Below are 22,727 nucleotides of genomic sequence, written 5' to 3' on the forward strand. Positions count from 1 at the left end.
GGCTCTAGGGGCACAAGCTTCAGTAGTTGTGGCATACGGGCTCAGTAATTGTGGCTTACGGGCTCAGTTGCTCCACAGTACATGGGATCTTCCTGGACCAGGGCTCGAACCCATGTCTCCTGCATTGGCAGGCAGATTCTTAACCACTGCGCCACCAGGGAAGCCCAAAACCCCGGTTTTAAAAGCCACTTCTTGATGGGTTTTCTGTTACAGCTGAAAGCATTGTGACTGAGTCACATGACCCATGACCCTGTGGATTTGGGGGAACAGTTCTCCCCTCAATACGGGATCTGACATTTGGAAGGAATGAGTTCCACTCAGTGGCCTGGCCAGCCCTGCCCTTCCTGGCCCTGAAACCATGTCTAAATGCCTCCTGGGTTCCTCTCTGGCACCAGCACTCAGGATGCAGTCCCCTACCAGCCCCTGCCTCACCTGCAGCACCAGTGCATCCAGGGCGACCCTCCGAATCTCTGGGACAGGGTAGGGGGCGAAGGCATCGTAGTCCGATTCGGCATAGAGGCGGAAGCAGACACCAGGGCCCGTGCGGCCCGCCCGGCCCTTACGCTGCTCAGCACTGGCCTGACTGATCCAGAACTCCTGCAGCCGCTGCAGTTTGGCCTGCGGGTCATAGCTCATCTCCTTCACCTTCCCTGGGTGGGCAGGAGGGTAGCAGGGAGGGAAGGGAAAATGTGTGCAGGAGCCACATGGGCCCTCCATGCGCCTGGCCCTCTACCCAGCCGTTCACTCACTGACACCCTCACTTACTCCTTTGTTCCAGTAACACTAACTGAGAGCTTACTCTTGGCCCCACCCTACCATTTTGTTAATGTATTCTTTAGTTTCCTCATTCATTTATCTTTTCATTTATTTTCTCAAGCCTTTTCTTACTCAGAGGTTCAGTCATCCAACATAAAATTATGGAATCTTTTATCGTCAGTGGCATCAGATTCAATACAATAAGATAACTGCTGACATTTACTGAGCATTCACCCTGTGCCAGGTTCCAGCCTCAGCCCCCAAATGTATTAACGTCTTTAACCCTCAACACCTGAGGGAGGTGCTGTTATGACTGCCATTTTACAAATGAGCAAACGGACGCACTGAGAGTCACACAGCCGGCAGTGTACCTGCAGGCTGGCCCCAGTGCCTCCTCACCACTAGGCTATGCTGACTTTCCAGAGAACAGTCTAGTTGGGAAGACAGACAATAACAGATCTTGATCTTAAATAGATCAAGATATATAAAATATAATGCCCATACTATGGACAGATCTTGATCTTAAATAGATCGAGATATATAAAATATAATGCCCATACTATGAAGAAAAATAAAGCCTCATAAGGGAAGTGACAGTGAAAGGAGATCACTTAGATAAAGTGAACAAGTGGGCTTCTCTAATGGGGAGACATTTGTGCAGGTCCTGAAATAAGGTGAGGGAGTGAGCCGTGTAAAAATCTGGGGAGAGACAGCTCTCTGCAGAGACGACGGTAAGTGCAAAGGCCCTGAGGCAGGAGCAAGCTAGGAAGGCCTGAGCAAGATTAAGATGCTGCCACTGCTACACAGCCCTAAACACTACCTCCTCCCTGCTGTGGTCCAGAGTTCCCTCACTACATGTGCACAGCTCCAAACCCCACACTTCTCACCAGATCCTTGAGGTAGCTGGGGGGGCAGTGCTTACCAGAATCTACGACAAAGCGGATCCCATCAATGGTGACTGAGGTTTCAGCGATGTTGGTGGAGAGGATGCACTTCCGGACTCCAGGTGGGGCCACGTCGAACACCTGGGGTATAGTGAAGAGGCGGCATCAGTGCCTTGTCTTTCTCTCACCCCAGGCCCTTTGCACAACTAACTTGGCACTCACTAACCCATGTGTCCAGTGGCCTCCTGGATGTCCCACAGGCACCTCACAGCCATATGTCTAAAACAGCCTCAGCACCTTCTACTGAACCCTTCCCTACTCGGGCCCCCATCTTAGAGATGGCTCCTCATCTACTGCATCACCGGGACCAGAACCTGGGCTGTCCTGGGCTGTCCTGGGCTGTCCTGTCCCGTCCTGGGCTGTCCTGTCCCTTCTCACCCACCCCGCCACACCAGATCATCTTGAACATCTCATGAATTCACTCCCTCCTCCCCAAACCCACAGCCCCTGCCCTGCTCCACGCCCCTCCTTTCCCACCCTAATCCCGCTCCAGCTTCCTCCCTGGTCTCTAGTCTCATCCCCTCCCATCCAGCCTTCACATGCAGCAGAGGGATCTGCTAAAGCACAAACTGGCACTGCCCGCCACCTTGCTCAGAACCTTCCCGTGACCCCCCTCCAGTGCCCTCAGGACAAAGCCCACCACCACAATGGGTCTTCAAGGTCCCTGGTGGTCTAACCCTGCCCACCTCTCCAGTCCCATCTCTCCTGACTTCCCCTTCACAATCCGGACCCAGCCACTTTGAGTGCAGTTTCCCAGCTGTCCCATCTTTCTCTCGCCCCAGGCCCTTTGCACAAGCCCTTCTCATGGACCCAAGAGACAGCCAAGCACAGTGGTTAAGAGCGGCTGTCAGCAACTGCAGCCTGCAGGCCAAATCCACCCTGCCACCTGTTCTTGTAAATGAGGTTTCAATGGAACGCAGCCTCACCAGGTCAGTCTACAGCTGCTTTCCACCTGTAATAGTAGAGTAGTTACGACAGAGACCACAGAGCCCATGAAAACTAAAAATCTGCCCTCTTCACAGGAAGCCTGCCACCCTCTGGTTAAAAGTATGGGCTCTGGTACCAAATTACCAAGTTCTACAGCCTGGCTCTGCCAATTATGTGACTTTGCATAAGTGCCTACGCCTCAGTTTCTGTATCTATTGAATGGGGACAACAGGACCTGGCAGACAGGGCGGCTGTGAAGCTTAGAGACAAGGAGTGCACAGAGCTCAGGACTCTGCCCAGCACAAAACCAGTGCTCCACACGCTTCAGCTGGGACACGCTTCTCCTCACCCCCTTCCTAGAATGGGGCTTTCTCAGGTCTCCACGTACAGAGTCCCTTCCTCCAGGAAGCCTTTCCTGAATCCACCAAGACTCTGCTCTCAGAATATCCAGAGTTCTCCTCTACCACTTGTGGGATTGTCAATTACTTGTCTATGCCCCCTCAGTGGACCAGCAGCTTGACGGGAAGAACCATATCTCAGCTCCCACTGTATCCCAAAGAGGCCCCTTGGAGCAAGGGGAGCACTAAGGAGGTGCTCAAAGCTTGTTTCTTTAATCACTAAACAACCAAGTCTGACCTGAAGGGATTCTTCTGGAGGTGACTATGGTAGTCAGCCTCCAGGACAGCCTGGGGGAGTCTCAACTCCCAGGATTCACACCCTCACCCAGTACCTTCCCCCTGAACAGGGCAGACCGGGTAAAAAACTAAGGGATAGGGCTTCCCTGGTGGCGCAGTGGTTAAGAAACCACCTGCCAATGCAGGGGACACGGGTTCGAGCCCTGGTCCAGAAATATTCCACATGCCGTGAAGCAACTAAGTCTGTGCGCCACAACTACTGAGCCTGTGCTCTAGAGCCCGCGAGCCACAGCTACTGAAGCCCACGTGCCTACAGCCCATGCTCCACAACGAGAAGCCACCACAATGAGAAGCCCACACACTGCAACGAACAGTAGCCCCCACTCGCCACAGCTAGAGAAAGCCCGTGTGCAGCAATGAAGACCCAATGCAGCCAAAAATAAATAAATAAATAAATAAATTTAAAATTAAATAAATAAAATAAAACTATCTACTATCTGGAAATTAAAAACAAAACAAAAAACAAAAAACACTAAGAGATACTGTAGAAATGATGGTTTGTGATTTCCAAAGCTAGGTCATAAAAGATGCTGTGGCTTCTACTTTGGTCTCTTGGGAAGAGCCAGCCACCATATCGTGAGGACACTCAAACAGCCCCCTAGAGAGGCCCCCAGCCAACAGCCAGCTCCATCTGAGAAGATAATCCTCCAGCCCCAGTCAAGCCTTCAGATGAGAGCATCCCCAGCTGACATCTGACTGCAACCTCATTAGAGACCCTGAGCCAGAACCATCCAGCTAAGCTCCTCCCAGATTTCTGATCTACAGAAACTATGTGAGATAATGCATGTAACAGTAAACGTGCTGCTAGGTTTGGGGGTAATTTGTTATACGGCAATCAATAACTAACACAGTGACCCAAAGGCCTCTCTCCCAGCACCCTTCCATTCCAACCAGGCAGTCTCTTCACCTTTCCCCACACCCCACTCACAGGTTCCCACCTCCAGGCCTTTGCTCAAGCTGGTTCCCCCCACCTGGACTGCCTTCCTCCCTCTTCTCCTACTCAAAACCCTCCTTGTCTGGGGCTTCCCTGGTGGTGCAGTGGTTGACAGTCCGCCTGCCAATGCAGGGGACACGGGTTCGTGCCCCGGTCCAGGAAGATCCCACATGCCGCGGAGCGGCTGGGCCCGTGAGCCATGGCCGCTGAGCCTGCACTCCACAATGGGAGAGGCCACAACCGTGAGAGGCCCGCGTACCGCAAAAAAAAACAAAAAACAAAAAAACCAAACCCTCCTTGTCCTCCAAAGCTCAGCTCCAATGCCTCCCACCTCATCAGGAACTCAAAGATGGGAGCAGCCCCTCTGCAGCCCACAGCCCTGGCTTGTGGGGTCATATCTGTCCTGCATTAGCTGCCCTCAGCCCCCCCAGACCCCCATCTGCCCCACGTGGCCTGGCTGCATGCGCCACCTTGTCCTGGTCGGCCACAGAGAGGGCACTGTGCAGCGGCAGCACCGCCCAGCGCTGGGTGTGGCTGGCGTAGGTCTGGGCGGCCTCGAGCACGGCGCTGATCTCCGCCATGCCACTGAGGAAGACCAAGAGGTCACCCCGCTCCTCAGGTGGGTACTTATTGTCAATGGCCTCCAGCACCCTGAGGAAGGGCCGCGGGTCCAGCTTCTCCGACTTGGATGTTGTCGGCTCGGCCTCCTGCGGCTGGTACACAACCTGTGAGGAGACAGCCCCAGGCAGGAGCATTCCTTGTCACTCCAGCTCCCAAGCAATGGGGCGAGGAGGCCACAGGCTGACAGAGAAGACACACATCAGTCAGGCAGCAGACAAAGACGGTATCTGAGGAGGATGTAATAAAAGGTCAAAGTATCAAGGTAACTGGAAGGTTTCTGGGGTGCTGGTAATGTTCATGTTTTTTAATCTGGGTGCTGGCTCTATACAGGTATTTAATTTGTGAAAATTAATTGAGCTGTACACTTGTGATATGGGTACTCTTTTGTATCTGGAGTATAACTCCAACAAGAACAAAATTTTAAGGGGTGGAGTTGGGATTAAAACACTAGAAATCACTTCTCTGAAAGTAACCTCACTGTTTCTAATGGTTACTTAGAAGACAGACCGATGGGCATTTAGACCCAGAAACCACAAGGGACAGTGCATCTCCTGGGGCTAGGAACCTCAGAGCTCTTATCAATTCTTGGGCCCCAAAACAAGAGGAAGTAGTGGTTATCAAAACCATAAAGGAGGGCTTCCCTGGTGGCGCAGTGGTTGAGAGTCCGCCTGCTGATGCAGGGGACACAGGTTTGTGCCCCGGTCCGGGAGGATCCCACATGCCGCGGAGCGGCTGGGCCCGTGAGCCATGACCGCTGAGCCTGTGTGTCCGGAGCCTGTGCTCCACAACAGGAGAGGCCACAACAGTGAGAGGCCCGCGTACCGCAAAAAAAAAAAAAAAAAAAAAAAAAAACATAAAGGAGAGAGCTGTGTGGAGAGACATCTCGAAAAGGAGCTGTGACTTCGGGTGAGGGTCACAGTTCACTGGAGACCTCAGGGGAGGGGCTGACTCTCCTTTTCCCACTGGCCAACCAGAAGGCAGAGGGGAAAGGGGTCCATTTGTGCCTCCCAGGGAAGACAGGAAGGTGGGGAAGGGACAAGGAGATCTGGAAGGGCAAACAGAAGCTATCGGGCACAGGGACATGTCTGTCTGTGAGTGGGATTCAAGTCCTGGCTCTACCACTTCTGAGATACTGCTAATCACCCTGTGATGCACAGGGCAGCCAAGAATTACCCAGACCCAAATGTCCAAAGCGCTGAGTCTAGAAACCCTGCCCTGTGAGATGGGAGAGCAATGAGAAAAGAGGAGCCTGGGTCCCTGAACGACCACGTAGAACAGAGCTGCCCATCAGCCTGGACCAGCCACACTTGGCTGGCTTGGGTTATATAAGAAAAATTTATTTCTATGTTATCTGAGCCTTTAAATTTTGGGGTCTCCTCTAACAAGCACTTAGCACTCTATCCAGCACACTGTAAATGCTCCAAAAACAGCAACTTTAAAAAAGAGAGCGAGAGAGAACATCATTAATCAAAGAGATGGGAAACAGAGAAAAAGAGAAGAGAAGGGACATGTCCAGGGTGGCCAGAGACCAGGTGGGAAGTCCAGGGAGGGCCGAGGGGGGCACTGACCGTGATGGGGAAGAGCCTCCCGGGCACCTGTACCACGGGGGCACTGCCGAAGTAGCTGGAAAAGAGCGAGATGTTGATGGTGGCTGACATGAGGATGACCTTGAGGTCAGGTCGCTGGGGCAGCAGGCGCCGGAGGATACCCAGGAGGAAGTCGTTGTGGAGGTGCCGCTCGTGGACTTCATCCACGATCAGGACCTGGTACTGCGGCAGGCGGGGCTCCCGCTGGATTTGCCTCAGGAGCAGCCCCACTGTCAGGAACACAATCTTGGTGGCCGCCGAGCGTGTGCTCTCAAAACGGATCTGGTAGCCGACCTGGGAGTGGGGGGCAGTGGGAACGTGTGGTCGGGAGAGGACCTGGGCCTGGGCCACAGCCCCTCGCCCTCCCCAAATTGAAAATCTGAGCAAATGTCCCACATCAGACTCTGGAGTCCAACAGGCTTAGGTTCAAATGCCACCTCTGCCACTTAGTGCTGTTGACTTGGGCAACTCCATCCCACAGATGCGTATTTTTTCCTCCTGGATGCGGTGAGAATTACATGTGCTAATGCACATAAAGTACTTGGCACAGAGCCTGACGTATGATACTAATTAATTACAATAGTAATGCTTAACCCTTCTTTGAGTCCTTTCTATGTACCAGGAACTACTTTAAATCTTTATGTGTATCAACTCACTCCATCCTCACAACTACCACACAGTATAAGCACTAGTGTTACCCTCACCTCAGAAATGGAGAAACTGACACGAGTCATCCAAAGTAAAATCGCTAAAAAGTGTTATTGAGAGGAAATGTGTCTTAACCCCTACCTCACATCATACACACATAGATTTCAGATGAATTACAGTCCTAAATGTAAAGGTTTTTAGAAAAAAACAGAACATCTTCATGACCTTAAAGTATGCAAAAATTCCTTACACAGAACCCAAAGGGTGGCAACCATAAAAAGAAAATGACAGACTGTGTTATATTTAAATGAAAAGACACCATCATCAAAAGACACCATTCAGAAAATGAAAGGAAACTCACAGAATAGAAGACAAGATTTACAATACATAAATCCTACAAAGGCCTCATAGCCAGATGCTATAAAGACATATAAATCAAGAACAAAAGCACAGAAAACACAAAAGCGAAATGGGAAGAAGACTTGAACAGACACTTCACAAAAGAGGATCTCCAAATGGCTAATACATACATGAAAAGGCACTCAACGTCCTTAGTCATCAAGGAAACACAAATTAAAACTCACAATGCAGGGACTTCCCTGGTGGTCGAGGGGTAAAGAATCCGCCTTCCAATGCAGGGGACATGGGTTCGATCCCTGGTCGGGTAACTAAGATCCCACATGCCGCAGGGCAACTAAGCCCTCTCGCCACAACTAGAGAGAGAAAAACCTGCATGCCACAACTAGAGAGAAGCCCGTGCGCCACAAGGAAAGATCCTGCATGCCTCAACAAAGATCCTGCATGCCACAGCTACTACCCAACGCAGCCAAAACAAAACAAAACTCACAATGCAAATTAAAATGTGATATCACTACAGACCCACTGGAAAATCTAAAATGAAAATGATTAACCATAACAAGTATTGGTATGACCCAGTGATCCTACCCTTATTAGATATATACCCAACAGAAACATGTACCAAAACACACCAAAAGGCATGTTATAGAATGTTCGTAGTGGTACCATTCACAAGAGCCTAAAACTAGAACTCTCCGCAACGCCCATCAACAGTAAAAGGAACCAATATCTGTGGTGCCTTCACAATGGAATACCATACAACAGTGTGAATGAATGGTGTACATCTACATGATGATACTATAGGTGAGTCTCACAAAACTAATATTGAGCAACAGAGGCCATAACTGGCAATAGTGAGCAAGAGAACATACTTTTTGATTCCATTTATAAAAAGTAAGAAAAAGAGGGACTTCCCTGGTGGTCCAGTGGGTAAGACTCTGCGCTTCCAATGGAGGGGGCCCCGGTGCAATCCCTGGTCGGGGAACTAGATCCCGCATGCATGCTGTGACTAAGAAGTCCACATGCTGCAACTAAAAGATCCCGCGTGCTGCAACTAAGACCCGGCATAGCCAAAACAAACAAATAAATAAATTTTCAAAAAAGTAACAAAAAGAGGAGAAAATAATCTGTGATATTCTATCACTAACGCAGGTCTGATAATCTAGCACTAAAATAACGATCTATCCCTAAGAATAGTGATGACTCTTGAGGCCTCAAGGCAGTAACTGGGAGGCGAAACGAGGAGGTTTCTGGGGTGCTGGTAAGTTTGACTTTTTTACCTGAATGCTAGTTACACAAATGCAGTCAACTTATGAAAATTCACAGAGTTATATACGTATGATACGTGCATTCTTCTGTGTTGAGAATATGATAACTTCAAAAACAAAAATTTTTAAGTGGTCGAGCCAGGATTAGAACCCTAGAACTCATTAGTAGGAAGCATCCTCATTCTTTTTTTGTGACTGCCTAGAAAAAGACTGATAAACACGGAGGCATTTCCGATTTTTGACTGTTAAGGTGCTATATTGGGTAATGTTAGTGCCTTTATCATTTGGACCATCTCCAGGCCAATCGATAGATAAATTTCTACAAGACTCATCGCTGGGTCAAAGGGTAAGGGTTTTCGTAACGATACTGCCATAGGGCAACCAACTTATTCCGCGAGGTCACTGGGAAAAACTGGAAACCTGTTCTGTCCCACTCACCTGTGAGCCGTACTGACTGAGGCTCTCAAAGCCAACCCGCTTCGCCAGTGAGATGCAGGCGATCCGCCGGGGCTGCGTGCATGCCACGTGGCTGAAGCCAGCAGCCAGCAGGTACTGGGGCACCTGAGTGGACTTGCCGCAGCCCGTGTCACCTGCCACCACCACCACCTGGTGCTCCTTCAGCGTCTGCAGGATGCGATCCCCATACTGGGCGATGGGCAGTGCCATGCGCTCACGCTGCAGTTTGGCCAGCCGCCCAAATGCCTGCTTCTGGCCAAAGTCCAGGTAGTGCAACAGGGCTTGGCGGAACTCAGACACTCTCTCCGGGGCCAGGCGCCTGCCTAGCCCCCGAGAGCGCCGAGTGTCGGGGCCAAGGACGGAGAGGTTGATGCGGTAGCGTGGGTCATAAGCGCGAGGTAGGTCGGCCAGTGCCGGGATGCTGTGCTTGGGATGCCTAGAGTCTTTCTCCTCCTTCCTGGTGGTCTTGAGATTCTGGAATCTCTGCAAGCGTTCAAAGAAGGTCCAGAACTTCTGGCACTCCTCAGAACCCTGCCGGATATAATCCTCATCACCGAAGAAGGCGTCCTCGAAGAGGCGACGCGTCTCTGGACAATTCCAGTCCCATTTCTCCGGGTCCTCTTCCTGACTGGGAGCCGGGGGTCGGTCTCGGGGACCCCTGCCCTCCCTTGTTCTGGGAGGCGGCATGCCGTGGCTAATCCCAGTGTTGTCACAAAACTGGCCTCAGTTCTGATCACCTAGACCAGATATTCCTCACCTCCTGCAGTGAGAGGCCAGTGCCTGCAATAAGGAAGCACTTTGTCTTCAAAAAGCTAATTTCCTCCTCAGGGGTGCGATAGGATCACGGCAGGTGCTGGCAGAGTAAATGCCCTGAGGCCTGGGTCAAGCTGGTGACACACAGGGCACCTCATGACTCCTGTGGTGATCTCTGGGATGGACACAAGTTCATGCTGGGATCTCGGGCCCTGAATGTTTGCGGGAGAGAACAGAAGACATTCATTCATTTTTAGAAACATTTATGAGAGCCTGCTGTTCTGCAAGCACTGGAATGGGGGGAGGGACAGCAATGAATAGGACACACTGAGTACCCACAGGTGGTCATTTCCCCAGACTCTGACAATCCCGAGATGGAGGCTGTGATAAAGGAAGCCCAGGGGGTTGAGGGAGCCTTCCCTGACTGTGCTTGGGAGTCAGGGAAGGATCCCCGGAGGAGGGAATGTTTGACCTGAAGGAATGTAGGTCATGTGGCCAGTCAACAGCAGAACGTGGTCCTGAGAGGTGATAACATGAGAGAGTTGTGGTCCACTGAGTTTCAGGGCTCCTGCACTTTGAAATCAAGTGCACAGTTTTGCAAGTGTTGCATTATGTATGTTTTGTTTTTGCCTGCCCGGCAATTCTTTTTCTTTTTTTTTTTTCAGAAAAACCTACGCACTTTCCTTTGGAGAGCAGCCCTTCCTGGAATCCACATGGTTCCCACTGCCTTTAAGTGAAGAGAATTCCTACTGGTTGGGCAAGTGACAAAGGCCTGGCCAATCACAGTACCCTACTCCCCCTTTAACCAGTGACTGGTCTGAAGAGCGGACACATTGGCCTGAGGAGGGCCAATCAGGGCCCTTCCCTGGAATTTACACTATGTTATTAGGAGACAAAGGCTTATCTACTGTGGCTAAGCAAGGACAATATAAACAGGGAGTTGTTTGTAGTAGCTCTTAAATAGTCTTTCCTAGAAATCTATCCCACAGAAAATGCTGCACGTGGGCACAGTGAGGCACACACAAGGATGGTCACCGAGCAACTACAAGGAGAGAAGTGGAAGAGGGACGGGGAGAAGCTTGGCAACATCATTCAATGCCTGAGTCTTAGTTCCCGCCAACCCTCCACTTCATGGCTACACAAGAAAATGTCTTTTTCTTAAGGTTTGGTTTCTGACTCTTAGCTGCGTAAGTCCTAACTAACAAAGCACATCCCCGCGTATGTGCAATTTTCTGGAGCGAAGCCCATCACTCAGATTCTTCAAAGAGTTTATGATCTTAAAAGGGTCCCGAGACTTCCACGGTAAAGACTTCATGGTCAAACAGATCTGGGTTTGAATTGCAGCTTTATCAGATGTGTGACCACTGGCAAATTAAACCCTTTGAGGTTTTCTTCATCTATAAAATGGGGGCAATACCCATCTCAAAACACTGCAATGTTTATCACCTAGCCTGGCACAGAGAAGCTAAATGGGTAACTGGCATACAAGTCCAGAGAGAGGAACCACGGGCATACAACCTGGAAACAAATGACACTCAAATGGCCACGATTCACCCTGGTTCATTAGCAATGCTTTCACCTTCTCTGCCTTCAGTCTCTGAGGGCCATCACAGAAGAGTTCTGAGGTTCCATCTCTGTAGCCTCGGAGGGACCCAGACCAACCCTGGGAGTTATTAGAGCCAGGTGAGGCTTTCAGCTGAAGAACCTGTGAACTGGCAGAGCTGTTTCCCACAGGAGCAGTAGCCATGTGTGGGGATGCGTGGGGAGTGCACATCACTTCCTGGTAAACACCTGGGCTACGTGATGCCACGGCGCCTTCAGAGGGAATTCCTGTCCTAGAAGGGAAGGAAAAGGCCTTGAAAGACTGCTGTGATGCTGAGCCAGTGTTTCTCAGAAGAAGACAAGGACAATTAGATGGAGAAGAGCGTTCCTCCCAGACTGCTAACTGCCTGTCCTTGCATGTGGGCCGGAAGGAGAGCACCCTCATGACTCTCAAGGAATCCATTCTCTTAAGACTACCTTTTCGACTTCCTGGATCTACTAGTTTCTCTGTAACTGTGTCTCGGACCATCTCTTGGTCTCTTGGCCTGTATTTCCTAGGCTTAAGGCTTTTAGAGGTTTTCTCCGCTTCCCTATTTCTCTCCTGTCTGGCTCTCCATCTTCAGGTCTCTTGTCTGTTTTGGTCCATCCTGCTCACCACCCTCATCTCTGTTCCCTTTCCTTGCCTGGTCCCATGTCTTTTCATTTATCTAATGCTCTCCCATTCGGATTCTGTTCTTTAGTCTGATTTTCTCTCCAGCTGTCTTCCTCCATTCGACGCCACTCTACTTCAGTTTTCCATCCGACTGTCTCATTTTCTGTTTGAATTTTTTTTTTCCGACTCTCCGTTTTCGTCTCTCTCCATCACTCTCTTCCTCCATCGTGACTCTCTCATCTCTCTCCATTTCTCCCTAAAATTTTGTCACTCAGTTGTCTGAAGCTTTAACAATAGCTAACGTTTACTTAGGGCTGACGCATGTATCAGGTACTATTCTAAATCACTCATATATATTTATATGCATACATATACATCATACACACATATACACACTTTTCTCGCAACCTTAGTTTCCACTCTCATCTTTCTACGTTTCCCTCCATTTCCCAAGTTCCCGGTGCGATCGCATTTCTCTCGTACTCCCTCTAAGCCTCTCTCGGTAGGACCCATCAGCCTCTTGCCCTCGATCTCTCCAGTTTTCGGCTTCCCTCCTCTCTCAACCTCCCTGTCTCTCGGTCCCTCAGTTTCTCGAAGCTTCCTTCCGTGCCTCCATTTCTTTCAGGCTCTCTGACCCTCAGGTTCTCTCAGGAACGCTCAGGCTCCACCTCGGTCTGTGTCTCCCGGCTGCTCGGCCTCCTCCAACACACTGCCTCATCTCGGGATTTCCCTCCCCCCTCAGCTCGCTCCCAAGATGTTCCCGGACCCGATCGGACTCCGGCCGCCGCCACCACCAACCTGCGCAGCCGCCCCGCCCCCTCACCTCGTTCGCCGCCTCGAACGCCTCAACTTCCGGTCCGCAGGGTCCCTCACGCTCCCGAAACCGGTCCTGCGCCTGCGCACGCCATCCTCACAGCCCAGCCCCGCCCCACTGCAGACTCGAACCAGTGAGCAGCTGCGAGCGCCCAAGACTCACTCTGCGCCTGCGTACAGCACGCTCAGGCCCCGCCTTACTTAGGGCGGAGCCTCGGGTGACGCTGCGCCCTCTAGGGGTTCGGTGGGGGCGTGACGGTGGAGACTTGCTCTACGTTGCGCTAGAACTTGCATCTGGGCATCGCCCGGACGCTGGGGTTTTAGCCGTACTAGGAAGCTGGCCGGAGCCCAGACACTATTAAAACGGTCCCGTTATTTATTTATTATGATTCATAATTATTAATACATAATTCTATCAATGTATAATTCACCCTATCAACTCACTAAAGAATAATACAACTCAACTTCCCAGCTTTCTGTCTTAGACGTCTTATGTTTTCCAGCGACGACCACAGGTATTAGATAGTCGTTAAGTGTTTGTTGAATGAATGACTAAATGAACGAGAAAAGTCAGTCCTCTTTAGTCCTAGATGGGCCAGTCATTGCAGCCCTGAGCCTGTTTCCCTATTTATAACACGAGGATAATACCTACTTTTCAAGGTTGTTGGGAAAAATAAATGCAAAAGTATACATAAGGTACATAAACTTTTTTCACTACTGTACATATAGGCACTTCACAAATGTTAGATCTTTCATTTTTATTTTTATATCCTTCCTGTCATTCTCCTCGTACCTTTGGATAACTTTGCAGTTAAGGAGGTACAGCCTTCATTTCTGGAATCAGTTATAGGCACTGAGGATACAGAAATGAACAAAACAAAGGAGCTCATAGTTTGGTGGGGGAGACAGACACATAGATTAAAATAAATAGACTGTCAAGAAGAACTGCATCCTCTATGGAGAAAAACAAAGCAGGGAAGGGGCAAGGAGTGATGCTCTTTGGCCCAGTGACAGTCAGAGAAGACATCTCCCAGAAAGTAGCATTTGAGCAGAGAGCTGAAAATAGTGGGGCTGCAAGCCATGGGGATCCCTGGGCGGGGACGTTCTAGGTAGAGGAAGCCCCAGAGGCCAAGACTGAGATGACCACAAACTTGGAGGGTTCAAGGGCCAGCAAGCAGGTTTGTGTGACTGGATGAAGGATCAGGGAATAGTAGGGAGAGAGGAAGAGGATAGATCATACACACCAAAGTGAGGACTTTGGCTTCCAATCTGAGTGAGATGGGCTCCATGGGCAGAGTTCCATATGACTTAGATTTTAACAGAATCCTCTGGCTCCCATGTGGGGAACAGACTATAGGGAATCAAGATGAGAAAAGGGGACCAGAGAGGAAGCAATAGGTGGCTGGACCAGGACGTTAGCAGAGAAGATGGATATTTTAAGATAGAATCTGCAGGATTGGCTGCCAGATTGGCCATGGAATGTGAGAGAGAGACGGCAAGGATGACCCCAAAGTTCTTGGCCTGAGCTCCTGGAAATACAGAGTTGCCATCAACCGAGATGGGAAAGATGCAGGAGGATGGCCGAGAGAGAAAATCCAGAGTTCCATTGCGAGCATATTGAGTTATTTACTGTACATTGAGTTGGGATGTCAAGTGGGAAGTTGCATGTAACTATCAAACCCTTGGGAAACAGTTTGAACGTAGGCCAATTCTTGTGTCATTATCAAAAGAAGAAGAGGAAGAAATTGACTAACATCTGCTTAAAATGTACAAAAGAGAACTACAATTTTTTTTAAAAAAAGGAAAATGGGAAGCAGTAAACAACAAATATGAAATCAGGAAGAAAATCACAAACTACCAACACTGAGATTGAGTAGCAAACTTGAAACTAGTTCTTGGAAAAACTATTAAGATTTGGTTCTTTGGAAACCTAAGGAACTCGATATATCCATGCTAACAATAAACAAAAACAAAGGAACAAACTTGAGAACAAAAGGGAGAAGTTACAACAAACAAAAAGCAGGATTTTTCTTTTTTTAAATAAATTTATTTATTTATTTTTGGCCGTGTTGGGTCTTCGTGGCTGCACGCACGCTTTTCTCTAGTTGGGGCGAGTGGGGGCTACTCTTCACTGTGGTGCACAGGCTTCTCATTGCGGTGGCTTCTCTTGTTGCAGAGCATGGGCCCTAGGCACACGGGCTTCAGTAGCTGTGGCACACGGACTCAGTAGTTGTGGCTTGTGGGCTCTAGAGCACAGGCTCAGTAGTTGTAGCACACAGGCTTAGTTGCTCCGCGGCATGTGGGATCTTCCCAGACCAGGGCTCAAACCCATGTCTCCTGCACTGGCAGGCAGATTCTTAACCACTGTGCCACCAGGGAAGCCCACAGGATTATTTTGAATGATTAAGGGAGTTCCATGGAAAATTCCACAGAAATACATCTGAAAGCTTTCATGAAATTGATTCTTCTTAACAAAAAATAAGGCTGATGCAATAAGAAAGGAAAATAAATTTCAAAAAACAGAAAAGACTCTTTGTAAATGTATCAAAGAAGAACTCTCCTAAATGGCACCTGGCCTTAATGGATTAACAGCAGGATTTCTCCCAACTTTTCATGAAGTTATATAAATTGTCACAGGACATAATTCATTCTACAAGGCAGTCTTGGTCGTAATAATTCACGCGTGAGAGTTCTGAATAAAATATCAAAAAATAAAATATGTCTTGTTGAGGACTTACTAAGTGTCTCTGTATCAGATAAAGAAAAAAAAAGATAGCAAGAAAGAGATCCCCCCCCCACAAAAAAATAAAAATTAAAAAATTAAAATGGGCAGAAAAAGAAAGAAAGAGATCCCCACCAGTGGAGAGCTCACAATCTAGTTGGAAAAAAACAAGGTGTAGACAAATACAGTTTGTCTCTTTTTAAGGCTTGGGATGGGTGGAGGAGAGACAGAAATTAAATTGGCCCAGATGTTGTCCTTAGGAAATTTACAGTTTAGCTGGGAATTTTTGTTCCAGAAACTTGGAGAACAGAACACTACTTCCTCCCTGGGAGGGGAATGAATCAGGGAGAGCTTCCTGGAGGAAGTATTATTTGAACAAGGCAATGAAGGAAAAGTTTGGTGATCAAGAGCATGGGCACTGGAGTCAAGTAAACATGGGGTCAAATCTCAACTCTATAACTTCCTTGCCGTGTGATCTTGGGCAAATGACCTCTTCTCCCTGGGCCTCAGCTTATGAAAAGAGGCATCTCCCCCTTCCTGCCTGGGTGTTGTAAGAATTACCTTAAAGTAGAAACTATGTGTAAAGTGCTATCCTGGAGTAGTGACTCTACATGAAGGTGTTACTGCTATGTGATTTAAAAGATCTGAGCAGGTGAGATGCTAGAGCAGCCCTGTCCCATGGAATTTCCTGCAATGATGGAAATGTCCTATATCTGCACTGCACATGGCAGGGGACATAATGAATATTTGTTGAATGAATCAAGGGATAAATGACAATATCATTAAGCCCCTGGATCCAGCTATGCCTGAAGCCAGTCTTGTAAAGTGGAAGAGGAGGATACAAACCAATTTCCCTCTAGCTTACACTTCCACCTCTGAGACCAGGTCTCGGCCAGTGGATTTCTTGCTGACCACACTTTCATCATGGCTCTGTGACTCCTTCAGGGCCCAGCGACATGAAGCTGGCAGAGACTTTCGGAGTTGAGACCGCCCGAAATACAGGAAAAGCATGGGATTGAGACAGCTGTGAGCAAGGGCCAGGCCCACGACCAAGGGTTCAGCCCGCAGGGCCCGGGCCAAGAGCACAGAGTGTGGGGCAGCCAAGGTGAGTACCAGCCCCAGTGTGTGGTAGGGGGACCAGCAGACAAAAAACCCTACCACAACGGCCATGCCCAGTGGCCAGCGGCGTCGGGTAGTACAGCACAGGAGGGCACCATGGCAGCCGGCCACGACCACCAGCGGCCCCAGGAAGCCGAAAATAAACCGGGTGGCGGTCACTGAGTTCTCGGCCACGGTCGAGCCACCGTAGTCCACTACGCACTCCAGCCGGTGTGGGAAATACGCCTGACGCAGCCGGCGGTAGATGGCTGAGGGCACAGTGAGCAGCAAGGCCAGTGTCCAGGATGCCCCACAGCCTACCTGCACCCTGCATGCCCTCCCAGCTGCACCCCACCAGCTGGGCCCGAAGGCCAGCAGGCAAAGGTCAGCGCTTAGAGTGGCCAGGAGGAGGACGCTGGCGTACATGGACAGCAGGATGACGGCGGGCAGGGCCTGGCAGCCCACGGCCCCATACAGCCAACGGCCCCCGTGGGCGACGGACACCGCTAGGATGGGGAGAGACAAGCAGCAGAGTAGGTCCGCCACGGCCAGGTGGAGGAACCAGGTGGCACCGACCCTCCGGCGGGCCTCTTTCCAGGTCACCCAGGCCACCATGGCATTGCCTGGCAACCCCACCAGGAAGACGGCGGCATACAGCAGGAGTGGGGCCACGTGGAGGGGTTCGATGGAGACGCAGGTGTCATCAACACAGTCCACAGGGAGATCTGGAATCTCGCCGTAATCCCCATACTCGTAGCCGAGAGAAGAGTTCTCCATCCAAACCCCAGACACCTGGACAGGCGAGAAATGGCATGAAACCTCAGAGATAAGAACTCTCAGGCCCTTGGAATCCTAGATGCTAGGATCCTAGCATCTCGATCCTGGATCCTAGATCCTTGGAATTCCAAGATGCTCATGGGCTGGGACTTGGGCTGGGGTCCCAGCCCATGAGCATCTTGGAAACCAGAATAGAACAACCTTAGAACTCCAGCGCATTAGAATCTTGGAATTCTAAAATATTCCAGTGTTCGAACCCCAACTTCTTAGCATCAGCTTATTAGCATCTTGGAATTCTAGAATATTACAACATTCTGTATCTACTGACCAGTGCAGTAACCGTCAGCCACGTGTGGCTACCGAGTATTGAAGTGGCAGCCCGTGTGACTGAGAAACTGAATTTTCAATCTTATTTAATTTTAATCTATTTAAATAGCTACACGTGGCTAGTGGCTACCTTATTGGACAGTGAAGTTCTAGAGCATCAAAATGGTAGAACACTAGCCCGTTAGTAACCTGGAATTCTAGAATCTAAACTATTGGAATCTGAATATCCATCAGGATGGGAAAAGGTTAATATGTCTTCACAGCAAAAGTGTTTGTCTTGGTTCTTCTTCATCTGGATTTTCGAATCTTGATGCAACAAAAATGTACCTCTGAAGCAATGTTGTCATCTTTGTTCTTTTTAATGTAAACTAGATCATTTTAAAACATGCAGATGGCAAAGCGTACACATCTGCAGGTACACCCACTGAGTTGCACCCCAACACATCTGTGTCACTGGCACCCAGAGGGGGGAACAGAACATTTCTAGAATCCTGCTAGAGCAATTTTTAAAAGTAATGACTGTGTTAGGAAAACAAGAGGAATAAAATTTTGACATTTCTATAATTCATTTATTCATTCATCCAGCCATCCTTCCAGCACAGTTGCTGGTCCAGGCACTAGAAGCACAGCGGGGGGCCAAGACAGACAAAAACCTCTCTCCCTTTGGAGCTGACATCTTGGTGGGAGGAGTCAGACAGTCCAGGAATAAATAAGCAAAATACACAGTATTTTAGAAGGTGATCAGAGCTACGGCAAAAAGAAAAAAAAAAGTCACACAGGGAATTTTTAATTTCCTATGTTGGAATTTTAAATGAGGGGTCAGGGAGGGCCTCTCTGAGAAGGTGATATTTGAGCAAAGCCATAAAAGAGGTGAGGGAGGGAGCTGTGTGGGGATCTGGGGGAAGAGAGTTCCAGGCAGAGGGAACAGCCAGTGCAAAAGCCCTGAGGTGGGCACATGATGGTCATGCTCGAGGAAGAGCAAGGGCACCAGTGTGGAGTAGATGGGAGGTAAAAACAGAGATATCAGCGGCCACATAGGTATTGTAAGTTCTGTATCTTTTATTCTGCGTGAGATGGGAGCCATGGGAGGGTGCTGGGCAGAGAAGTGACATTGTCTATCATAGGAATGATAATCATAACTATTACTGCTGTTATTATTATTATTATTATTACTATAAGCCACCATCTATTGAGACTTTGTGTTATGTGCCAGGCCTTGCTCCAAGCCCCTTTAAATGTTATATCGTTTAGTCCTTATTACAAACCTCTAATTTTCCTACCATTGCTATACCCATTCTGCAGATGAGAAAACAGAGGCACAGAGAAATTAAGGAACTTACCGAGGATGACTCAGCTAAGCAAGTAACAGACCTGATTTTCAAGCTGTGTTAGTCCCACTCTGGAGCTCTGGGCCCTAGAACATCACCATCCAAAAATCTGAGGTTTGGGAGAGTCGGAAGGCAGGACAGCCAGTGACCCTAAGCAGAACTGGGCTCTGTGACTCTGGGTGAGCAGTTTCGGTTGGCTTTCTCTCTCGAGGTTTCCTCATCTGAGAAGTGAGTTACGGAGGTGAGCCTACCTCACCAGTTTGGGGAGGCCTTGAAGAGTTAATATGTATAAAGCACAGAGTAAGGACTTGGTAGATGGTAGACCGGTCCATGTGATGTCCCCATAATGTCATAGTAACCTGACCCTGCAGCTCTCTGCTGATTCTTTGGGGCTGACTGGCGCTGCCCAGAGTGCCAGCTGGAGTTGATACAACAGGAAGGGCAGAGAGGAAGTTGGGGCACTCCTCCCTGCCAAGCAGATGCTAAGGGGCCAAGTCATTGTGTGTGTGTGTGTGTGTGTGTGTGTGTGTGTGTGTGTGTGTGTTTGGAATTTGACACTCCGCTTTCATATTATTTTCATCACTAAAGTAAAACGTGTGCAGGTTTTAAAAATTCAAACCCTCATCCGCTGTGTGGCCTTGGGCAAGCCACTGAACCTCTTTGTGCCTCAGCTTCCTCATTTGCAAAATGAGAATAATATACTTCCCTTGGAGGGTGTTACGAGAATTCAAGTTAATAGGCGTGAAGAGCTGAGCACGGCGCCCAGTCCATTGTGAGCATTAGACATGTGTTAACCACCGGTACAGAGACACACACACCCTCTCCCTCCACCCTGAGACCCCGCCTTTTCCAGCTCTATCCGGTTCAAATCTGAGTTTTTTGTGTGTAAGCACCTCAGTCGGGGAAAGTTCAACACCCCCTGTGCCGTCTCTGAATCTTTTCAATTTAATGTCTTAGATCTGTTTCCCCATCCGGACACCCCGACTCCTTTCTTCACAATAACTTCAAAATCAATCCACGGGCTGGGCGTTTTGTGCTTATTAACTAGCCTCAGACTAAAGGACATTTAAGTATCATCATGGGTAGCATTATTATCTTCTTCTTATTTTATACACCAAATAAATTATATTTCTATATGTACGCCTATAGATAAAACACTTACCATGATTATTATTTTATAAGCATTCAAATAATAGATGACATTTATCAAGCTTCTATCATGTACCAGGCATTCCCCTTAGAACAACCCTATAAGGTAAGTACAATTATTATGCTCATTTTCCAGAGCGTCACCTGTTCCCTGCTTCTGGCTCTGCTGTGTCCCCGGCACCTGGAGTAGCATGCGGCACACAGCAGGTGCTTAGTTGATATTTATTTGTTGAGTAAAAGAATGAAGAGGGAGAATCTGAAAAGAATATATATATATGTATGTATAACTGACTCACTTTGCTGTACACTTGAAACTAAAACGACATTGTAAGTTAACTATACTTCAACAGAAAAAAGAAGGAAAGGGAGGGAGGGAGGGAGGAAGGAAGGAAGAAAGGAAGAAAAAACGAGTTAGCTTTGCCTTTAATGGAAGAAGCTAAAAAATACCATCATTTTATTTTTATATTTAACGCAGTATGTAATGATGTATGTATTAACATGAAAATACATTCACGAAATACTATTTTGTGAGAAAAGTACGTGACTAAACTTCTAATATTTTTAAACAATGCATTCATTTTACAGCCAGAAAATTAACAATAAAGATATTGTCATTAGGGGCTTCCCTGGTGGCGCAGTGGTTGAGAGTTCGCCTGCCGATGCAGGGGACACGGGTTCATGCCCCGGTCCGGGAAGATCCCACATGCCACGGAGCGGCTGGGCCCGTGAGCCATGGCCGCTGAGCCTGCGCGTCCGGAGCCTGTGCTCCGCAACGGGAGAGGCCACAACAGTAAGAGGCCCGCGTACCGCAAAAAAAAAAAAAAAAAAAAAAAAGAATGAAGAGGGAAACTGAGGCACAGAGAAGCAAAGGGGTCACTTAGATTTCTTTCAGTTCCTTGCGATCACAAGGGCCCTTGTGCATGCTCTTAGCACACGTGTGTTTGTGTATCAGCCAGTCTGGCTGGAACTTCTGCCCTGGAAAACCGTGGGGAGCATCTACTAAAGCCAAATATATGAAAACTTTCCCCTTCCCAGAGAAGCATGCATATGCTCACCAAAAAACATGCACCAGAATGTTCCCAGTGGCCCAAGATGGGACACCATCCAAATATTCACTCACAGGAAAATGAATAAACATATCGCGGAATATTCTATAACAGCGAGAATGAACAAACCACACGCAAGAATGCGGATGGACTTCACAAATATGATGTTGAGGACAGAAAGGCAAACGCACAGGGGAATTTACTGAATGATCCCTTTCTCCTCAAGTTCAAAAATGGGCAAAAGAATTCGATGGGGATGGGGAGTGAGGGCAGGTGGAGGGAACTCTGGGGCTGGGCTCGGGCTATTTTTAACCGGGATGCTGGTTCCCTGGGTGTCCTCAGCTTGTGGAGATACGCAGAACTGCTCAAGTCTCATGTGCATACTTTTCTGTGTGTGTGTTCTATGTGAAAATGAAGTTAAAGGATCTTTCTTAAGAAGGGGAATCGCTGAGTCAAAGGGCATGTTTGGTGGATTCCCCAGAAGCTGCAGGTTTGGGAAGGGCTGTTTTCCTACACACCTGAGTGTGGCCATGGACGGGACCATTTGACAAAGGCTTTTCCTGTTGTACTGCCCAAGTAAATTCCAAGAGTCTGGGATTCTGGTGTGGATTCCAGTGTGATGGCAATAAGATTCCACTCCTGAAATTCTAGTTCTGATTCCCAGATTCTAAAATAATGAGTCTAAAAGGCCAGGATTAAAAAATGAATAAATGAAAAAATTTTTTAAATAAAAATAAAAGGCCAGGATTGGGAAATGCCCCCCGCATACGCCATCATTCCCTCCCTCCTTCCCTCCATCCTTACCATCTCTTGAGGAATGGTCCCCAGTTTGGCCAAACACCACTTGGGAGCACGATCCAGGCCCACAGCAGGACCTGGGAAGTCTGCAGTCTCTCCCCCGAGTCTGGCAGTAAGTGGATTCCTGCAAGCTGGTCCCGTTTGCCAGGGCTCCTAGGGGACTCCACTGGGCACCGTCACCTCACAGGTCCCAGCCAATTCTCTTAGGCAACAAAAAACAGGAATGGCCTTTTTCTACTCCCAGGGTGTGTTTGTCCTGGATTCTTCCCATGACTCACACATCCCAAAATTACTGGGCAGCAGGCAAGACTGGAGCGGGCTCGGGTGGGTGGAGGGTTGACCCAGTGTCAACAACAACAATCTCAATGTCACCAGCTTCCTGGAAGCCAGATCTACAATGTGGTGTGACCTTCAAGGCCTGGGGGTCTTGGCCTAGACTCACTGTCCCTCCAGGGCCCTCTGAGGTCTTCCTCACCAAGTCCCCACTGTCTGCTACCCCCATCCCCGCCCCAGACTCCAACTGTGCACCC

At 48.9% G+C, this 22,727-nt stretch overlaps 2 protein-coding genes across 9 annotated transcripts in view; both read right to left on the reverse strand.

The window, feature by feature from the left end:
• DHX34 (DExH-box helicase 34) overlaps window positions 1-13,088 on the reverse strand; it is a 32,063-nt gene extending 18,975 nt beyond the window's left edge. The window contains exons 1-7 of one of the 7 annotated variants that reach the window (XM_067720634.1): window positions 12,963-13,052; window positions 11,525-11,780; window positions 9,175-10,157; window positions 6,446-6,757; window positions 4,727-4,981; window positions 1,679-1,781; window positions 433-650 (exon numbers count right to left, since the gene is read on the reverse strand). In XM_067720634.1, coding sequence (XP_067576735.1) covers window positions 433-650; window positions 1,679-1,781; window positions 4,727-4,981; window positions 6,446-6,757; window positions 9,175-9,879 — 1,593 coding nt within the window. In that variant the 5' untranslated portion in view covers window positions 9,880-10,157; window positions 11,525-11,780; window positions 12,963-13,052. Of the gene's footprint in view, window positions 1-432; window positions 651-1,678; window positions 1,782-4,726; window positions 4,982-6,445; window positions 6,758-9,174; window positions 10,158-11,524; window positions 11,781-12,774; window positions 12,800-12,905 lie in introns of those variants that run through there. The other 6 variants (XM_067720635.1, XM_067720636.1, XM_067720633.1 and 3 more) reach the window with 6 other exon arrangements.
• A 1,889-nt stretch (window positions 13,089-14,977) lies between these two features.
• C5AR2 (complement C5a receptor 2) lies at window positions 14,978-22,454 on the reverse strand. 2 transcript variants are annotated; one of them, XM_067718339.1, is made up of 2 exons: window positions 22,204-22,454; window positions 14,978-17,564 (listed from the first exon to the last, which is right to left on the reverse strand). In XM_067718339.1, exons 1-2 carry the CDS (start codon window positions 22,204-22,206, stop codon window positions 16,536-16,538), a joined length of 1,032 nt encoding a protein of 343 aa, XP_067574440.1. In that variant the 5' UTR covers window positions 22,207-22,454; the 3' UTR covers window positions 14,978-16,535. The 2 variants fall into 2 exon arrangements, with proteins under 2 accessions (XP_067574440.1, XP_067574441.1); XM_067718340.1 differs by lacking the exon at window positions 22,204-22,454 and adding an exon at window positions 19,217-19,698.
• Window positions 22,455-22,727: the final 273 nt, after the last annotated feature.

Source organism: Pseudorca crassidens, chromosome 20, assembly GCF_039906515.1.
Source record: "Pseudorca crassidens isolate mPseCra1 chromosome 20, mPseCra1.hap1, whole genome shotgun sequence".
In the NCBI taxonomy this organism is placed as follows: domain Eukaryota; kingdom Metazoa; phylum Chordata; class Mammalia; order Artiodactyla; family Delphinidae; genus Pseudorca; species Pseudorca crassidens.